The sequence below is a fragment of the Scleropages formosus genome, chromosome 21 (assembly GCF_900964775.1).
Source record: "Scleropages formosus chromosome 21, fSclFor1.1, whole genome shotgun sequence".
NCBI classification, from domain to species: domain Eukaryota; kingdom Metazoa; phylum Chordata; class Actinopteri; order Osteoglossiformes; family Osteoglossidae; genus Scleropages; species Scleropages formosus.
In genome coordinates this window covers 25088572-25106528 of record NC_041826.1, presented here as the reverse complement: position 1 = coordinate 25106528, position 17957 = coordinate 25088572, and the positions used below count along the sequence as shown (strand labels likewise).

General features: G+C 42.9%; 2 protein-coding genes across 2 annotated transcripts; both read right to left on the bottom strand.

Moving 5' to 3' along the window:
* Positions 1 to 1091: 1091 nt before the first annotated feature.
* On the bottom strand, positions 1092 to 4929 carry rpl6 (ribosomal protein L6). The gene is made up of 6 exons (XM_029247587.1): positions 4551 to 4929; positions 4070 to 4168; positions 3784 to 3927; positions 3211 to 3259; positions 1967 to 2151; positions 1092 to 1276 (listed from the first exon to the last, which is right to left on the bottom strand). The coding sequence occupies exons 1-6, from the start codon at positions 4911 to 4913 to the stop codon at positions 1124 to 1126; spliced, it is 993 nt and encodes a 330-aa protein (XP_029103420.1). The 5' UTR covers positions 4914 to 4929; the 3' UTR covers positions 1092 to 1123.
* Positions 4930 to 10848: 5919 nt separating this feature from the next.
* acaa2 (acetyl-CoA acyltransferase 2) lies at positions 10849 to 16756 on the bottom strand. The gene is made up of 11 exons (XM_018728661.2): positions 16662 to 16756; positions 15970 to 16070; positions 15188 to 15354; positions 14587 to 14715; positions 14226 to 14342; positions 13694 to 13841; positions 13404 to 13579; positions 12658 to 12787; positions 12355 to 12425; positions 11478 to 11632; positions 10849 to 11240 (listed from the first exon to the last, which is right to left on the bottom strand). Coding segments are annotated over exons 1-11 (1281 nt in total). The 5' UTR covers positions 16664 to 16756; the 3' UTR covers positions 10849 to 11155.
* Between the last annotated feature and the right edge of the window lie 1201 nt (positions 16757 to 17957).

Genomic DNA, 17957 nt, shown 5'->3' with positions numbered 1-17957 from the left:
TGCTTCCAAAATTTCCTAAAAACATTTTTTACTTCTGTCATTATGTAGTAGCATGTCCCTTGATTGTAAAAGTCAGTCCATTCTGAGTAAGTCTACAACACAAAGGGAGGTGGGTCTACTGGGACAGTTGGTAGTGCAGTGGCGAGAGTTACCATTTTAGACTCACAGGTTCAAACCCCATCTACAGCTGTAGTACCCTTAAGCAAGGTACCTACCTGTATAAATGGATGAAATACTTGTAAAATGTCACTTTGGAGAAGTGTCAGTAAAGTGAGTAAAACATCTAGTTTCTGAAGGCACTGTATATAATCGGTTTGTGCACATTCCCTTAACTATTCATAGAAACATAACTAGGCAGAAGGTAACAAACTGAAAAAAGATACCTGCTTTTAGTTGGAACTGATTTAAAAATTTACAGCCAGTAAAACAAAACTAGATTTGCAGCATGTGCATCACTAACATTTTAAAAGAAATCTTAAGTGACAAAGCATCCATTTTAACCTTAAAAAGTTAAGCATTATTGCAGATATGGTACTTCGATTTAAATGGATTATCTTCAGACATCCTTTGTCATTATAGCAGGCCTGAAGTTTGTGGAAATGACAACTACCATCGTCTCAAAACTAAAACCTCAGAGTATAGATTCTGTTCTTTCTAGCTTCTGAGTTGTGAAGTATGCTTCAACACTTCAGTTACAAGAAATGACAAAAAGTATAAACTTATAAATGTTAAAACATGCAGAGATGTGGAATGTTACATTAATGGATTAAAAAATGCATTATACTACAAATGCTGGCTGTGTGCCTGTATTTGATGCCCTTGGCTGGAGAGAATACCTGATGGAAGGTTCTAGACTGACAGAAAATCCAAGACCCTGCTAAATGACTACTACATGGGCTTCGGACAAGTACCTATAGGGGTGGAGGCACCTGGCTCCTGCAGTGCATGACTGCATCAAGGTTATGGAATGCTCAGGTGCTTATCACTGTGCCAACTAACCAAAGCCTGCAGCATCGATGTGGGAATAAACCTTGCAACAATGAAACAACTGTTACCAAAATCTGTTGGAAACAGGATGAAAACAAACGTGATTGACAAATCATGGTAATTTATTATAATTTGTTTAGAAGACAAGCTTGTGTGGGTACATGCCATTGGAAAGGCTGAAAGTGGCATGCAGGTAGCCCTTCAGCTGTGGAACCTTCTTGATAAGAGGCATTAGCTGAGAGTCAACTGCCTTCTGGTCTGCTTTCCGCTGCTCAGTCAACTGGTATTTCTACACAAAAACAAAACAGAACTACATTAAATGCATGGACCCACACTGATTTTAAGTTTATTACAAGATATCAATTAGCACTACAGTTAAAACACTTTACACAAACTTTAGAACAACGGATTTCCATAAACTATGTGAACCTCAAACTTGGTTAACTCAGTTTAATGAAAAATAAAAACAGAAACGTGTCTGTTTTAAACACCCCATTCTCACAGGCCATGATCTCTGCATTTTGTGTATGAGCTGGCTGAAAGATCTCCCTAAAAAGAGGTAATTACTGTGAAAGCAGTCTGTCATGTTGACCTTGTTTGTCAAATCATCCGTTTTCTTTTATTGCTTCAAGTGTTTTGCCTTTTGAGCTACCAACATCAACTGTGTTAGTTTACATTTCACATGAAAAAGTAAGCTTGGAGGATGAAATGTAACACTGCCTGTACAAAGGAATCACAGTATCCAAGTAGTGCTGGCTCTTCAGAGCCCCTGGAGTGTGCTCCATTTACACTCAGTGTGCGTGAAGTTTTGTTTTTCTCCAATTTCCTCCCACAATCCAAAGACTTGTTTCAAATAAACTGGTGACTAAATTGCTGGTAGTGAGAGAATTGAGTGAGTGACTGACTGCATTGTGATGAACTGAAATCCCTCATGCCCCATCGCCACTGGACAAGGACTCTTTGCAGTCAAGGACATCACCTCTTTCTCTACGTCAAAGATCTCTCCCTCCTGATGTCTAGGTTTCCTCAGCCTTTTCTTCTTGAAGTAGGCATCCGTCAGGTTCTTGGGAATTTTCACACCAGAGATGTCAACCTTGGTGTTGGTGGCAATGACAAACTTCTGGTGTGCTCTACGAAGAGGCACACGGTTGAGACACAGAGGGCCTATGGGAAAACGGAGTGAGATTTCGAAAAATATTAGAAAACACCCAAGTAGCCAACTGAGAAGGGCAGCGTGTAAAACACAAATGCAGAAGCAAATTGCTGCGATTTCTGCACAAATGATCAATCCAAAACCACTACTTTTTACCAGGCAATACAGCCATATTTCACTGGGGCAATTCATTTTCAACACCCTGCTCAAGGGTACTATAAAAACCTTACCTCAAAACATTGATCAATCAAGTTCTGTCCTTAACTACATTAGTTTCCAAAATTAGGTTTACTCATCTGATTCAACTAAAAACTTAATGTCATCATGTAGTGGAAGCTTTTCTCCAGTTACATACAATGTTTGTATACTAAAAATTAATTTACCCACTAATGGAGGTGTTTTCACTGGTATAATTCAATTTTTGTAGAGCGCTGTTCTCAGTGACACAAAGCATTGAACAAAGAATTAAAGACAATACAATTAAACAGCTGGCTATACATTACACTACAATAACTATGTAATTATTAAAGCTGAAAGGAAGCCTACTGGCCACTGAAGGAACAAAAACTCCCAGGCAAAAGGGATGGGGGTTTTAAAAAACTGGGGGTCCAAATACCAGTAGTTGCCCACCCCCCTCCTGGGTATTCTAGATTAAGACAACTTGTCAACTTATAGTTAACTATAACTTTACAGCTAAGTGCTAATAATTTACATACTTTTTAATGAAATAGTCATGAGTTTGAGCAGCAGAATTTTGGAAAGGACATTTCATACTACTCTTAAAAATAACCGATCTTTTACAAAAATAAACTGGAGAATATTAAAGCATCGATTATACTGCCTACCTCAGGTTCTGTGAGTAAAGAGAGATCGGCCTCCAGTGTCAACGTCCAGCACTACAGCGTGTGCACCACTTAATTTCAATCTAATTACCAGAGTGGACATTATGAACTTGATCTAGGTAAATGGTTGGTTTAGCCTTGGTTATGTTCTCATCCAACTATCTTGCCAAAGTAACCACAAACATTGCAGAAGACAGACGCTGGCTTTCCCACAAGTCATGTTCTTACCAGTAACAAGCAGAAGACCACTGGACAGCTGCTTCAGGAACACTACACGCTGAAAATGAAAACATACAATTATTCATCCTGGCAATGCTCTAATACTACCTTTCAGGATCTGAAGCATCAACATGTGATATTACATGTGAGAACTGAACATTCTTTTCCAGTTTAACAAGTTTTGCATACCTTGACTTCATGGTCTTGATGCCTACCAATACGCTTTGCCAGTAAAACATGTGGTACCAAAAGTGGATGCTAAGCTTTACTAATGAGTCAAAATCAATAAGCATCTCAGCATAGCTACAGACATCTGGATTACCATGATGAGTTTTTGCACTTTAACCTCAGTCATTTCTAGTTTTTTTTTTTTTTTTTTTTTTTTTTTAAGAAAAGCGCTTCCAGTCCAAGCTAAATTTCCACCTCATAACCCAAAACAGGTTTTATAGTTTACAAGCAAAAACATTTGGCTGTCAGACCAGAGCTTTAACCAAGACACTTTTTAAAAAAAGAAAAGGGAAAAAAAGACATGCTACAGTATGTTTGGAAAAGAACTTGCTGGTATTGGGTTTGCCACCTCACCTTGCCACGGTGCCTGCCTGTAAGCAGGATCAGGACAGTCCCTGGGGTGATGGTGGCACGAAGGTTCCTCTTGTGCTGACTGAAGGGCTTCTTGCCATGACTCAGAAGCTTGCGAGGAACATCTTCTGTGGGGTAGTAGCGGGGCTTTGGGGGTGATGGGGACAGAATACCGAGTTAAACTTGCATATATGTATTGGATATAAATCAGAATTCAGAACAGTGCAAAAAAGTAAAACATTGAGCCCCACATGCATTTAAGTTAACTAAGAATATCATCAGCCCTCACCATCTTGCGGAGTTTGACCACACGAGTGCCACCATTCTTGTCTCCCCCAACAGTCTTTGTAACTGTTGCCGGCACTTTCTCTTTCAGCTTCTTTTCAACCTGCAAAGCAAGGAATATAATTTTTAAGCACAGTGCTACACAGAGTATTACTGAAGCCATGTGAGGAATCACAAGCATGACTATAATGAACACAAACAGACCTCAAAAGTGCAGTTTTGACTAAATCAGAGCTCTAGTGAATAAGGACAGGCTTAAGTGCAGAACTTTCACATGTACTGCAGGACGGACAGCCTCCGTCAGTCATCTGCTCACTATTCCTAATCTCAGCGAGCAGTAACTTTTAAACAAAAAATAACTTGTTCTTGTTCAGTGTAGGGAAAATGCGCCGAAGCAAAGCAAAGGACCAAAGCTGAACTAAAGCCTTTTTGCCAACACCGGGGGCGTGGATCACAAGCAGGCCGCACTGGGAGAGAAAAGGCACCTTTGTCACCGTGGTCTTGCTCTTCCTCTTGTAGAGGGCCTTGCGGGCGTACATGGCGGAGCGGGAGTAGCGCCCGAGCCCCCGGGCGAGCATGGGGTTGCGGCTCGTGTGCCTCCTCTTCACCGCCTTCTTCTTCAGCTTCGCCGCCGCAGCCGCCGCCGGCGCCTTCCCCGGCTTCGCAGCCTTCACCGCCGCCTTCGCGGTCGCCTTCCCCGGCTTCGCAGCCTTTGGCTTTGTAGCCTTCGTAGGCGCCTTCGCGGTCGCCTTCCCCGGCTTCGCAGCCTTCACCGCCGCCGCCGCCGCCGCCTTCGCAGCCGCCTTCCCCGGCTTCGCCGGCGCCGTCTTCTTGTCGCCCTCTGCCATCTAACACACGAGAAACAGGCCAGGGACACAATGAATGACGGCCACGCGAACCGCAGCACAGACAGAGTGGGGAAACAAGGCCGCTTCTTCCAGCCGTCCAAGCCTTGGCAACGCAACGGCACTCGCCGCCGGCCTCAGACATGATCACGCAAGTTTAGGAAGCGACACGCATGCGGTGCGGCGCGGCACAAGTCGAGCTCCATTTTCTCACGAAGGAACACAGTTATCGCCGATATGCACGAGCGAGGAGCACAAGTGAAGTGTCGTCAGGATCCGCCACGACTACAGCGGATCACCGTCTCGTCTCAGCAAAACGTAACAGAGTAACTTTGGACACCAAAACTGTACAAGTTTGAAGTTATAGCCCCACCTCCGACAAAGGAAGAGCAAGCACTAACAACCATTTCCCCCCATAATACAGTAAATACCACAGTTCGGCAAAAAAAAAAAATGAATAAAAAAAAAAAACTGAATGAAACATAAACTGAAGGGCCGACGCTTACGGTCTCAACTGTGAGCCATCAACTTGTGAACGTCGTGGTTTCAACAAAGTACCAGGCCTACTCGTAAAAACCGTACACATTTATCCAGTACCAATTTACGGAAAACGTAACAAACCGCATATTAAATGAGAGTAACAACACTGAACCGTCTCTATATCTAAAACTGTGAGTATATTTTTATGATTTCGTAAGGATGACAGGCGATGTTCCTTCTTAAATGTAAGCCAAAGACCTCCATTCTTACCTTCACTCAGAAAAAAAGACAGACATACGGGTCAGTGACGTATATAAAGTCACAGGCAACGTCACACGCACTCGCGCCTGCTGGGAAGTGTAGTTTTTTAGCAAAACACCCGTACTTCGGTACGGATGAGTTAGTGTTGAGCTTTTCGTTAACAATTTTACTAAACATAACTATAGTCTAATCATTCCAGGAAATGCTGAATTCCTTTTTCCCTTGTGTTATTAAAATAATCCACCCAAAGAGAGGCAGTTCAGGTGGATTGATAACACCGAATTGCCGTGTGTGTACACCCTGCTAGGGACAAAAAATACCTACATTAATCATTAATTAATGGTTGTGATTGGCCGAGACTGTGAACTACGTTTTCAATTAATCCCAAATGTCATTTAGTATCATTCAGAAGTCTCCCAATTGCTACTAGAGGCACTTAGTTTTTCCTGAGGTTTATCCTAAACCTGATGAATGCAGTTTAGCTGAAGTTTACAGTAAGTAACTTAAACAGGTCTCTAGCTCAAATACATGTAATACATTTGAAACTTTAGCATGTTTTGTTTGGTGCTGAGTAGACAGCTGTGATTTCTTCGAAACAAAGGGAATGCAGGTATCCCTCGTGATACAAACCTAGTTCTTTCCTGAAAATATTCCAGAGAGATACTGTGAGGTTTGCATTTATTCACATTTTGCACGTATTCATTTAACAGATGCTTTCCTCCCAAGCGACGTATATCTACGAAAAGAGTATAAAAAGTGCATTAAAGTGCAACACTGACAGAAGCAGACATTTGGATGGAGTACGGTGAATTTGTCACATGGCCTACCACACTATGACCCAGCGTATATTGCACGAGGAGCTGCATATGATACGGGCTTTTCCATCACAGAAGAGATTCTTAAAACTGATGAAGCATAACAAACACGTAGGCCTTCATGTTTATCGAGGATTTACCGGATCAGGGCAGAAGTGAGTCAGAAAGAGGTGACTTTTGAGACCCCTCTACAATGTAAAGTGATACGTGACTGAAAAAACACTGAAACAAAGGAAAACATTTCTGAAAAAGAAGGCAAAATTAAGAAAAGGTTCTCATATGTTGTTGAATTGTCTGTCACTCTGTGCCTGATTGGCTCATGACCTTCATGTCATGGGGGAAAGTGTGCCTCATCATACGGACAGCACAGCGCTCAACCTCCATCTCTGACCCGGGAGTCCATATAGCAGGGTACTATACCTGTATTACAATATGACACATTGTTTGGCTTGAAAAATTGAGGCAGGTGCTGTGAAATTTGTAACGACCCGCATTACTGGGACTTCGAGCAGGAAAATGGGCTTATTGGAAACAGTTGAATTATGGAGAAAATGGAATTAATTGTTCACCCGCTGGGGGACTTACGGGGAAGATAAGGGGGTGAGTGTGTTGGTTGGGCAGTATAAAAAAGGAAAGCCTGAGGGTGGCTTGAGGTGCAGGTCTGTGAGGAAAAGGGGTCCTTGGACTAAGTGCGTTATTTTCGTGCGTTGGTGTCAATACCTGTCACTGTGTGCCGGCGTTTCAACAAATGTTTGTAATGAAAGCTGTCTGTGCAACTTTCTTTGCCCCATCCACACTACAGCAAAGCATGCTACTATATTGTACTGTTGTTGATTCTTGTTCTTTAAGCTCTGTGTGCAGAGTTTGGAGAAACCAAATAGGCCTGTACAGCAGCCATCAGATAGCTAATCCAGATATCATGGGTGTTCTCTACTGAGTGGAATACCCCCTAAAATAAAATGACATGACATAAATCTGCATACATACCAATTAACCCTGGAAGCCTAAATTAACCGTAAAGTGCATATGGGGCTGAGTGGTGTTGAGACCCAACCAATCCATTGAGCCCCATGTGCCCTTAAGTTAACTAAGAATATTATCAGACGCAACCTAGTACAAACGATTGCCAAGAGGAATACATTACCCACAATGTGACCAGCATCAGGTCAGGCTGCAATGATGAAATCCACCAGCTGCTGGCCAGTTGTGGAGATCCTCACTGGTAAAGGAGACAGGGCCCTTCCCAACTGATGGCTAAATTATGGAGGACTGCACAAGCTACAGTGGTGCTGCTTGTGCTCTGTGAGGTGGACAGATAGTAAACTCGCTCTTCAACACCCCAAATGTCTTCTCAGTGAAGTAGCTTTTATAAACCAAACCTCCGTGTGTCAAAGGGGCCTTTGCAGGGGTTACATGAGGTATCTGCCTTACAGCAGGGGGTAGCCACGCTCACTGAGAAGCACTCTGTTGCAAGTCCCTTCCTCAGAAGACCGTCTTCTGTTTTGTACAAAACAAGTTGGTACAAAATGCTGCTGCAAGAACTGTCACTAGAAGTAGGAAGTATGACCATATAACACCAGTACTTAAATCATTACATTGGCTCCCAGTCACATTTAGAGTTGACTATAAAATCATTCTTTTGACCTATAAGGCAGTACATGGCATTACTCCAGCTTACCTTTGTGAGATTTTTGATTTGTGTATCCCAGGATGATATCTTCATTCATTGGATGCAGGTTACCTTAAAGTACCTGTCATCAATAAGACCTCAGCAGGAGACTACATCTTTAGTTATAGAGCACCTAAACTGTGGAATAGGCGACCAGTTACTGTCAGAAATGCCCCGTCTGTTTCTGTTTTCAAATCCCGATTAAAGACTTACATGTTCATTCAGGTATTCCACCTTGAAATGTAATTCCACTTGTCTTGGTTGTTTTTTACCACCATTATAAAAATGCATAATAAATTAAGTAACAAATTACTAACTCTGTTCTTTCTTCTTGTTGAGCATTGCCTTGCTACATAAGACTTAAGGAGGCCGGCCGGTGATGACAGACAAATCCCACGTTAACTAAGGATGATGACCAACTGACATGATGAACGAGATGTTCCATGCTGAGCTGGGGATCCAAGATACCATTTGGCGACAATATCATTATTACTTGTTAAACTGGCTTACAATTGTTACTTAAGATTAATCATTTGTTGGAACACTGGCACAGTGACGGGTATTGACACAAACGCACGAAAATAATGCACTTAGTCCAGGAGGGGTGGGCAACCACTGGCCCGTGGACCCCCAGAGGTTTTTTTCTCCCTCAGCCTTCAGTTGGGAGTTTTTGTTCCTTTCTCCGGTGGTCAGTAAGCATATTTATAGCTCTATAAAAGTACTGTATTATGGTAGTCATTAGTCAACTGTCTGTTTGTATCCGTTTTTCTTGCATTATGCCTGTGTTAAAGCTCTCTGTGAGAAGAGTGCTCTATAAAAATAAATTTAATTGAATTTTAGTGTAGAGAAATCTCACAATCATACAAGAAAGCAAAGCTAATTTGGATTAAAATTAGTATATCAATAGACTAATATATTCATATAATTTATATGATTAAATTAAAATATCAATAAAACTGCTAATTAATCAACATATTAATATATACACAACAAATTTGCAAAACGGAAGGTACACTGAGGTAGCCTGTGAATAAAATGCCAATATTATGCAGTGTCGTCTTACATTCATTTAACTGATGCTTTTCTCCAAAGCAACATACAATGTTAAGCTACCTATAAGTATTTACCCATTTATAAAGCTGGATAATTTTACTGGAGCAATTTATGGTAAATACCTTGCTCAAGGGCACTACAACTGGAGGTGGGAATTGACTCTGGAACCTTTGGGTTCACAGACAGCAGCTCCAACTACTACACAACCACCTGTCCCCAACATGCTAGCACTTGGAAGTTTAGCTGTGAATTAGCTGTGGATCAGACAGAGCAATTGTGTTTAATTTAACACACCACTGTGTGCTAAACCCCTGAACTGACAGGTTTAGCCAAACTTGTTTTGAACTACAGCTACATTAATGATAGAGTCCCTTTAAGTTTGGGACACCACGCATGTCCCTTTGTCCCCGAACCATCCAATAGACTGCTGCACAAAATAAAACAGCTGCTACTGAGTAAAATGACCACTTAATGAGCAAAAATGCCATTGTGCTGAAGAATGAACGTATCTCATAAAAAAGGGTATACTTTTCCCAAAGGTGGATCAGCTTTTCCAAAGTACTGGTCCCCAATATAAAGAGACAGTCTACCGCACCCTGTTCATCTGCACATCCTCATAGCTGCATGAGGTTTGACCAGCCAACAGGAACAAGAAATGGATGGAGTGTAACAGCTGACACAATGTCACTTTAAGATGATATGATCATCTTTGGCTTGGTCTTTCTCTAAGTGCCTCTTGGTTGACAAATTTTGACACAGAACTACGTTTTCACCTCACTAGGTATGGGGGGGTAACTTGGGAATTGACCGTCACATAAAAATGCAACCCCCTCTCGCCACTACTGCTCGCAAATGAAAAGACACAGAGAGATAGTGCATATACCATTGGACAGAGGAAGGAACACCGCATCAAACGATATATGAACAGCCACTGCCAGCTGAGCCTGAGCGAGCTGGCAATGTTGCAAAAAATGTCCCACATTTGGATTGTTATCAAGTTGCCGTGCGTTGCGTTAGATGTCACCACATGTCATAGCGCTGACGTCAGCACCTCAGTTTGTAGCTAGAGAGCCACGCTATCAGACACGTATTGTGCCATTAGGAAACCCTAAATTTAGACTGAGGTAGAGCGCCTGAAGGCAGATCATCGAATTAAAAATTTTAAAGATGCCCAAGAAACATGACGCAAAGTACTATCGCGACCGACAAACTGTACTTAGGGAGCAAGCCGAGGCCTCTGGGATTCGAAAGACACCAGCCAAGACACCGGCTCTGCGAAAGCGTGAGCAGCATGCGACACTGAGTGGCTCGTGCATCGACGCAGTCTTCATAAGAAGTTTGGACAGCTTGCGATGCAGCAACCAGATGATATACTTCTCATATCATCGCCCTATTCTTGCCTTGTATGATTCCATTGAATCTGCAGAGTGCCGTGATTTGTCGCCCAATAAATGATGATTGCATACACAACCTGGTTTCATTTCTCGCACCACCCACACATAGTTCTACGTAAAGATATGCAGCATAGTAAAGCTATGCACCTGAAAATTTTTTACACCGTAACATTTAAAACAATGAAACTTTGTCTTTGCACCATACAGCTATCTCATAATAGTGCAACGCTGAATTTTTCTTTAACAAAACAAATTTAACAGAGGAAAAAATTCTACATTACAATTTTAATATACTAGTTATGATTGTCATGTTTCCAAGCAAGTACTGATGTGTAAATTATAATGTATACAGTTCAGTGAGGCACAGAACAGGACAACTGCATACTGACTATTGTAAACTGAAATTCACCCCCTTTTTGAAATCAGTACATCCTTAAGGCACAGATCGTAATTCAAAATTATCAACAGAAAACATTGCAAAGAAAAATTAAATGACATGGTGTCAGATGTTCTCACAATTTAAGGAAAAACAGTTGTCTGACAATCCAGTCAGCAAGGAGAGGGTCTGTCTCTTCATTGCGTGTTTTCCAGGATTAGAGCGATTCCCTGACCTCCGCCTATACAGGCAGACCCAACAGCATACTTCCCACTGCGGCGTCTGTGAAAAACAAACACAAGCTTACTTTAAAGCGGCAGTGAACCGCACAAAGAAAATATAAGGGACACAATTTCAGGGTGTGTTTCTCCCTGTGTGTTGTAATAATTTTAAGCCATACACCTCTGAACATCTCACCTCTGATATTTTTCAGCAGACTTTGTGCACTCTGTCACGAGAGAAGTGCAGAGCAATTGATCAAAAAGATTCTGTGAAGGAAAACTACGGCGGGAGAGTTACCGAAGTTCATGAACCAGGTGTGCGGTGATGCGTGTGCCAGAGGCCCCAAGAGGGTGACCCAAGGCGATGGCCCCACCATTCACGTTGCTCTTCTCAGGGTCCAATCCTAAACTCTTGGCTACGGACAGGTATTGAGGGGCAAAGGCCTCGTTCACCTGGTGGACAGTTGGGAACAGACTCAGGATTTAAACAAGTCCCCAAGGCTCCAAATTACTTATTATTTATGATCTATGTAAGGTAGTATAAGGGTAACAAAACAACAAAGACATTAAACCTAAATATTACTACTTAAAAGTCTAAAATTATCCATTTAGCTGATGCTTTTCTCCAAAGCGACTTACAATGTTAAGGTTACAATTATTCGCCCATTCATGCAGCTGGATAATTTTACTGGAGCAATTTAGAGTAAGTACCTTGCTCAAGAGTGCTATGGGCAGAAGTGGGGCTTGAACCCACAACCTTTGGATCCAAAGACAGTAGGGATTGGGATTGACACCTCAGCATCAAAATGAAATACTATTACTAATACAGTATAGCTTCTATTATTCAACCTAAAAGGGACCTACAGGTGTTTGGAAAACTGAACATGTTGGAAAGTGACAAGCCTTTCACTAGTGTCTGTGAGGCTTCAAGTTTTTGTTCATCTGAAAGAACTAATTTCTTTATCTTTCCACTTTCCTCAAACAATAATTAACTGTATTAAAGTGAAAAATGAAACACAAATGACAATATGTACAGTTCCTACATAATTCAGTAGTGCAGATAAGCAAGTAAAGCTATGCCAACAGCAGTAGGTGATGCCCTGAGAAGCAAAGCAGCATGAGGCTGGTCAAAGGAGAAAAGATGTGCACTGACTGGCTCTATACTGTCTCCTTACCTCCACGAGATCCATATCCTTTAGAGAGAGGCCTGCTTTTTTAAGGGCTTCAGTGATTGCTGGTACAGGACCTGGGGCAAAATCATTTTTAATTTTTGGAGAGGCTGAAGCCTGGTATGCTGCCAGAGTCATTTACATTTATGAATGTTTCAGAAGACTCTGCCAAAGTGAGCTACGGTTACATGGACACACAAGTACATTAATCATTCAAATACACACACACAGCATGGTTCTTTTTTATACCAATATTTTACTAATATACAAAGGAAAATAAATATGCAGATGTTGCAACAGGCAACTTACCAATTCCCATTATGCTGGGATCACAGCCACACACATGATAAGCTACAATCCTGGCCAGTGGAGTCAATTTGTGCTGCTTCAGGGCATCTTCACTGGCTATCACTACAGCAGCAGCACCATCAGAGACACCCTGGGAAGGCAGAACTTGCAGTTAACACAGTAAGCCACAACTCAGAAGACCTCACAGCAGTTTCACATTTTTACTATTTGCACAGCACAACAGTACACAATCATTTGTTATGAAAACTATAAAGGATACATTTTAGTTAATTTTCAGATTATAGGGAGAATTTATTGCTAAATACATAGATTTCCTACAGTTAACTTGCTTTAGTTGGTCCAAGCTGTTCACATACAGGGAGAAAGGGAAAACAGAAAGATTAAACCACATGTAAATATCAAGTACCTAAGCGATACTTAACAGACTTTCAAACTGCTGCTACTGTGTCTTTCATGCAGATTTCCCTTTTCGTTATTTTTTGGAAACCCCTGCATGAGTTATTTGCTGCCATGTTTGTGCTTCTACAAAAACATTCTCACCAAGTACTTTCACAATGGGTTCGTTTTCCTTGCCCCCCTCCCCCATTGGCAAATATCATCATTGACACGTACTGGAGAATAAGTACAACCGTATTCAAATAAAGCAGCTGGCTGGAGCAAGAACCAGCAAATCAAACGGGCACTTCAGGAAGAGAGTTTGAAAGGTCCCTCCAAGGAGTGCAATGCCACCATTCTGGCTCACTCACAGAAGCGTTGGCAGCTGTAACAGTGCCACCTTTCTTGAAGACAGGCGGCAGCTTAGCCATCTGCTCCAGGGTGGTCTGGGGGCGGGGGTGTTCATCTTGGGTCATGGACACCTTGCTTTTCTTCGTCTTCACTTCAACGGGCTCGATCTCTGCATTGAAGCACCCGGCATCATGTGCTGAGGACAAAACACAAGGATAACTCAGCTTTGTATACAGTCTACCTTAATTCATTTAGCTGACGCTTTTCTCCAAAGCCATTTACATCCGCTTGGCTAAACAAGGAGACCCACCCGCCTTCCACCTCTGCTGAGTCTGGCAGGCATACGCATCACATTCTTCCCTGGTTATCTCATACTTTTCAGCCAGGTTCTCAGCTGTTATCCCCATGGGGGTCTTCACATGCAAGTCTGTAAGCCCTGCCCAAAGGGTGTCCTCCAGCTAGAAAACACAGATCTCATGTGACAGTCATTCAGTCAATAATAAAAGACATATTTAAATATCAATTACATAAAATATGGACCCAGGTCCATATTTATCATTACTTTTCAAAATACCTATAAACATTCAGAACACTATAGGTCACGAAAAAGATAACAGAAGTGACAGACACTGCCTGTCATATTTGGTATTTTACATTTAGTTGTTTTTTTAGGTCAAATTTCTTTGATGGGCTCCACTGTACCGTAATTCAATTCCATTCTCATTGTTTTCCACCCATTACAAGTGATTATACAAAGTGAAAATATGCTCTATGTTTTACATAACCAAGCTTGGCCTATACAGCATTTTCTCTTTTTAGGGTTAGGGCTCAGCATCACACACCTTAAGATCCAGCCCAAACGTCGTCCCAAAGCGGATATTGCGTACAGCATATGGTGCCTGACTCATACTCTCTGACCCACCACAAAGAACCACCTCTGACTCCTTCAAGCAGATCTCCTGAGGACGGATAGATGGTCAACCTCTATTAAGACAGTGCACTTACACAACAAGACACATTTCAAAACCTCCCTTACTTCCATTAAAAAAAAAAAAAAGCCAGGTTTTTGTAGTTTCATAGCAGTAAAGGTTATGGAGGGTGAGGGGGAAAGAAAAATGGACACTTACGCAAAAACATGGTGCAGTATGGTTCAGCTTGTGCTCTAGAATGAGAAGGGATGCAAGTACGTTGTTTCTCCATTACCTGAGCACCATTGACAATGGACTGGAATCCGGAACCACAGAGCCGGTTAACGGTGAGAGCTGGGACAGAAATGGGCACCCCACACCGCAGGCCCACATGGCGGGCAATGTAGGGAGCATCAGCAGAGCTCTGAGATGGGAAAGAGAGAGTAGTGAACTGGTAACTGCTGGTGCAATAACAACAGTCCCAGTGAAACGGCAGGACAAACCAGCAGCTGCGTACAACACCTGAGCGATTCACTGACATCAACACCGCCATGAACTGAATCACTACCTTTCATTTAGAGTGGAACCATCCCACTGGGTCCTGTGTAATTCTGACCAAGTTCAAAGGAGAGAATTTGAATAAGTTACTGCTTTAGAAGCCACACTCCTGAGTGAAGGTCTTGCTATACACACCATTCTGTAGGGGCAACGAAAGCAATACCGATATTTACTAGAGTTTAGTCTTGCTTCCATATGAAAATAATAGCAAACACAGAGGTGGGCAATACAGACAGACGCTATGAGACTACAAAGAAAACACAAAGAAATATTGCCTTCATTCTTGACCAGCACACAGCTTTACCACGGTGTCCACACCAGCAGCGCTTGGGTCTCACCTGCATAACGTTGCCCACGATGACACTGTTGACCAGCTCGGGAGCCACATTTCCTGCGGCAAGCGCGGCTTTGGCAGCATGCTCCGCCAGGTCGGTGGCGCTGCGGTCCTTCAGGAGACCCCCATAGGTGCCAAAGGGAGTGCGCTTCGCAGACACGATGAACACACCTGGAGCATTGGCACACGAGACGGAAGACTTACAGGGGTAACAAGTGGAGTGGCGGTGCGTGGTGGTGCTTCGCGCCGTGCGTCGCGCCGCTCTCCCGCAATCTGAAGGTCCCTGGTTGAAACGCAGCTTGTGCCGCAGTACTCCTGATCGATCATCGAGGCCCTTACCCTCACTTTTTCCCCTCTCCTTCTGTAAAGGGAGCACAAAGCTGCACGGGCCAGGTGACCCTAAACGACGTTGAGTGAGAAACACCAAGGAGCGCGCGCCTCAAATAATCTTCTGCTCGAACTCCAGTCAGGAGGGCAAACAACACAGCGAGAAAGTTCAGCAGGCAGGTCCCTCATTACTACTAGAACAAGTCACAGAGAGAGAGACACAGCCTGGAAATTGTACTTTTTTTTCTTAAAAAAGAGCCGAGGCTGTTGGTGCTACACTTTTTTTTAGTTCGTAACAAACAGCTTCACGTTTCATCATCAACACTAAGAAGTGTTACACTTCTTCTCCTGCATGAATGACACAACTATGTGTCATTGTGTGTCCTCTGTGTGTCGCATTCGTTTCCCATAATTAATAAATTATTTTAAAAAAATGCAACACGACGTCGCTTTATTCACCTCGGAGGAAAGACATGACGACGACGAAGCTGCAGGTTCCAGCGGTGGCCGAAGTCCGAGGTCCGAGTGGAGTGCAGCGCCGGGCGGCCGTGTCCTCGCGCCTATTGACCGACACAACAAGCGCCACCTTTCACCTACATTCATTCCACAGCAGCTCGTCATTGGGAGTCGAACATTCGTCAAGGAAGAGAGAGAGAGAGAGAGAGAGAGAGAGAGAGAGAGAGAGAGAGAGAGACATCAGCAAAGTGCTGTACCCTCCGTTTTTACACATATTATAATTATAATATGTCCTAAAAAATACTAAAGGAAAAGTTCAGGCTGTCAGACGCCAATTCAGCTCGTATTTCTGCGAATTTACGATATTGTCGAAAGTGCTGTGTTGAACTTCCTGTCCCGACGTGATCTCGTATTTATTTTCCTTACATGACTGGACTGGGGCTTTTCCCGTTTTCATCTTGTCTCCAAAGTGACTAGAAAAATGAGGTGATCGTGAGCTACTCTGCAGCCTTCATGCACATTCTTATCATCATGTTGATTTTTTTTCTACAGCAAACTAGATATCACCTCACGTTCGGTTCGCTAGTCTGTAACTTCGCTAAATAAATTAAATATGTTCGTGTTTTTTCTTAGCCCAACACATTTCATTATTTTCATAACTACAAACTGCGTAAGATTAGACCTGTAGCAGATACATTCAGTGACAGAGTGTCAGTAGGATCGCGTCGCGCTCCATGATCACGAAGCAGCCATCAATCAATGATCGGTGCGCGCGCTCGCGGAGAAGCGGAGAAGCTGACGCTCTCGCGCGCCAATCCAATCGTCGCCTCGCGCCGGCGTCGGACTGACTGACGAACATCTGACGAACAACTGACGAACAACTGACGAACAACTGACGAACTGAAGCGCACTTTCTACTATTCTAGTGACTAATTGTAATTCCAGTTGAACAGTGTTCATACTGCAGCGGCAGGTAGTCAGTGTGCGCTTTTCCTTCCCTGGCTGGCTGGACCCTGGCTGTGTTGCGCTCAGTTGGTCCAGTGAAGTACCCTGCCTTCTAAATGGGTAAATCATTCCAAGTAAGTTCTCTTGGAGGACACAACAAGGCATGGCGTTATAATAAGCAATATATCAGTAGAGCGAGAGAGAATCGAATGTGTGTGTTCCACTGATGTACGGATGAGTGACCCAGTGAGTGTAAGTAGTGTATCTAGCAGCGTAAGTCACCGCGGTGAATAAGGCGTGTGGGCTCATAACGCTACGATAGTATCCGCTGGAAGTCGCTTTGGAGAAAAGCATCTGTGCTGTAAATGTAATGTATTAAACAAGGTGAGTACCCTGAAGTTAGAGAAAACAAGAAACGACCGAGAAAAACACACTCCTTCATAAAACAGGAATACACAGTGACGCTGCTGAGTGTTATGTCAGAACAGACACAACAGCATCTTTCGCCGATATTACCGTTATCGAACACGCGAGTCTTCTGTACGCTCTAGATTTGTGTTGAGTGTTGCTGTGCATGTTCTCGCTCATCTGTGTTGTTGGAGCAGTTTTCAAGCGGAGAGCGAACCCAAAAGGAGGAGGAAGGTCTTACCAGTCTTACGCTCAAGGTGTCTTCAAGAACAGGGGAAAAAAACGACGACGACAACAGCAACTCATCTTTATTTTGAGGTGCAACACACAACTGAGGTATCTTTTTAAAGAAACTGACAAACACTGTAGTGGCTATAGGACCAGACCCAACGAAAACATTTGTTTGTGTAAAGTTTTCTTCTTATCCAACAGTCATTTCTGAGCACTTGAAGAAAAAGGCCGTAGAAGAACGTGATAAGAAAGGAAAAGACACTGAATTTAAAGCTGACTGTGGTTGGTTTAACAAAATCAGAACAAAATCAGGCATGTCTCTACAGTCGCAGAATAACACTCAAGACTTCATCCTTAGCATCCCATTTCCCTGCATAAGTCCTAAAAATTATTCAGGGGCTGTTGCT

Bases quoted from the DNA above. Each gene is read 5' to 3' on its own strand.
- rpl6 (XM_029247587.1), bottom strand. From the start codon at position 4,913: ATGGCAGAGGGCGACAAGAAGACGGCGCCGGCGAAGCCGGGGAAGGCG. The intron at 4,169-4,550 runs GTGCCTTTTCTC...CTTGCTTTGCAG, and splicing joins GCAAGACCACGGTGACAAAG to GTTGAAAAGAAGCTGAAAGA. The intron at 3,260-3,783 runs GTGAGGTGGCAA...TTTCATTTTCAG, and splicing joins CAGGCAGGCACCGTGGCAAG to CGTGTAGTGTTCCTGAAGCA.
- acaa2 (XM_018728661.2), bottom strand. The intron at 14,716-15,187 runs GTGAGACCCAAG...TTCCCATCTCAG, and splicing joins TCGTGGGCAACGTTATGCAG to AGCTCTGCTGATGCTCCCTA. The intron at 13,842-14,225 runs GTGTGTGATGCT...TGTGTTTTCTAG, and splicing joins CGTTTGGGCTGGATCTTAAG to CTGGAGGACACCCTTTGGGC.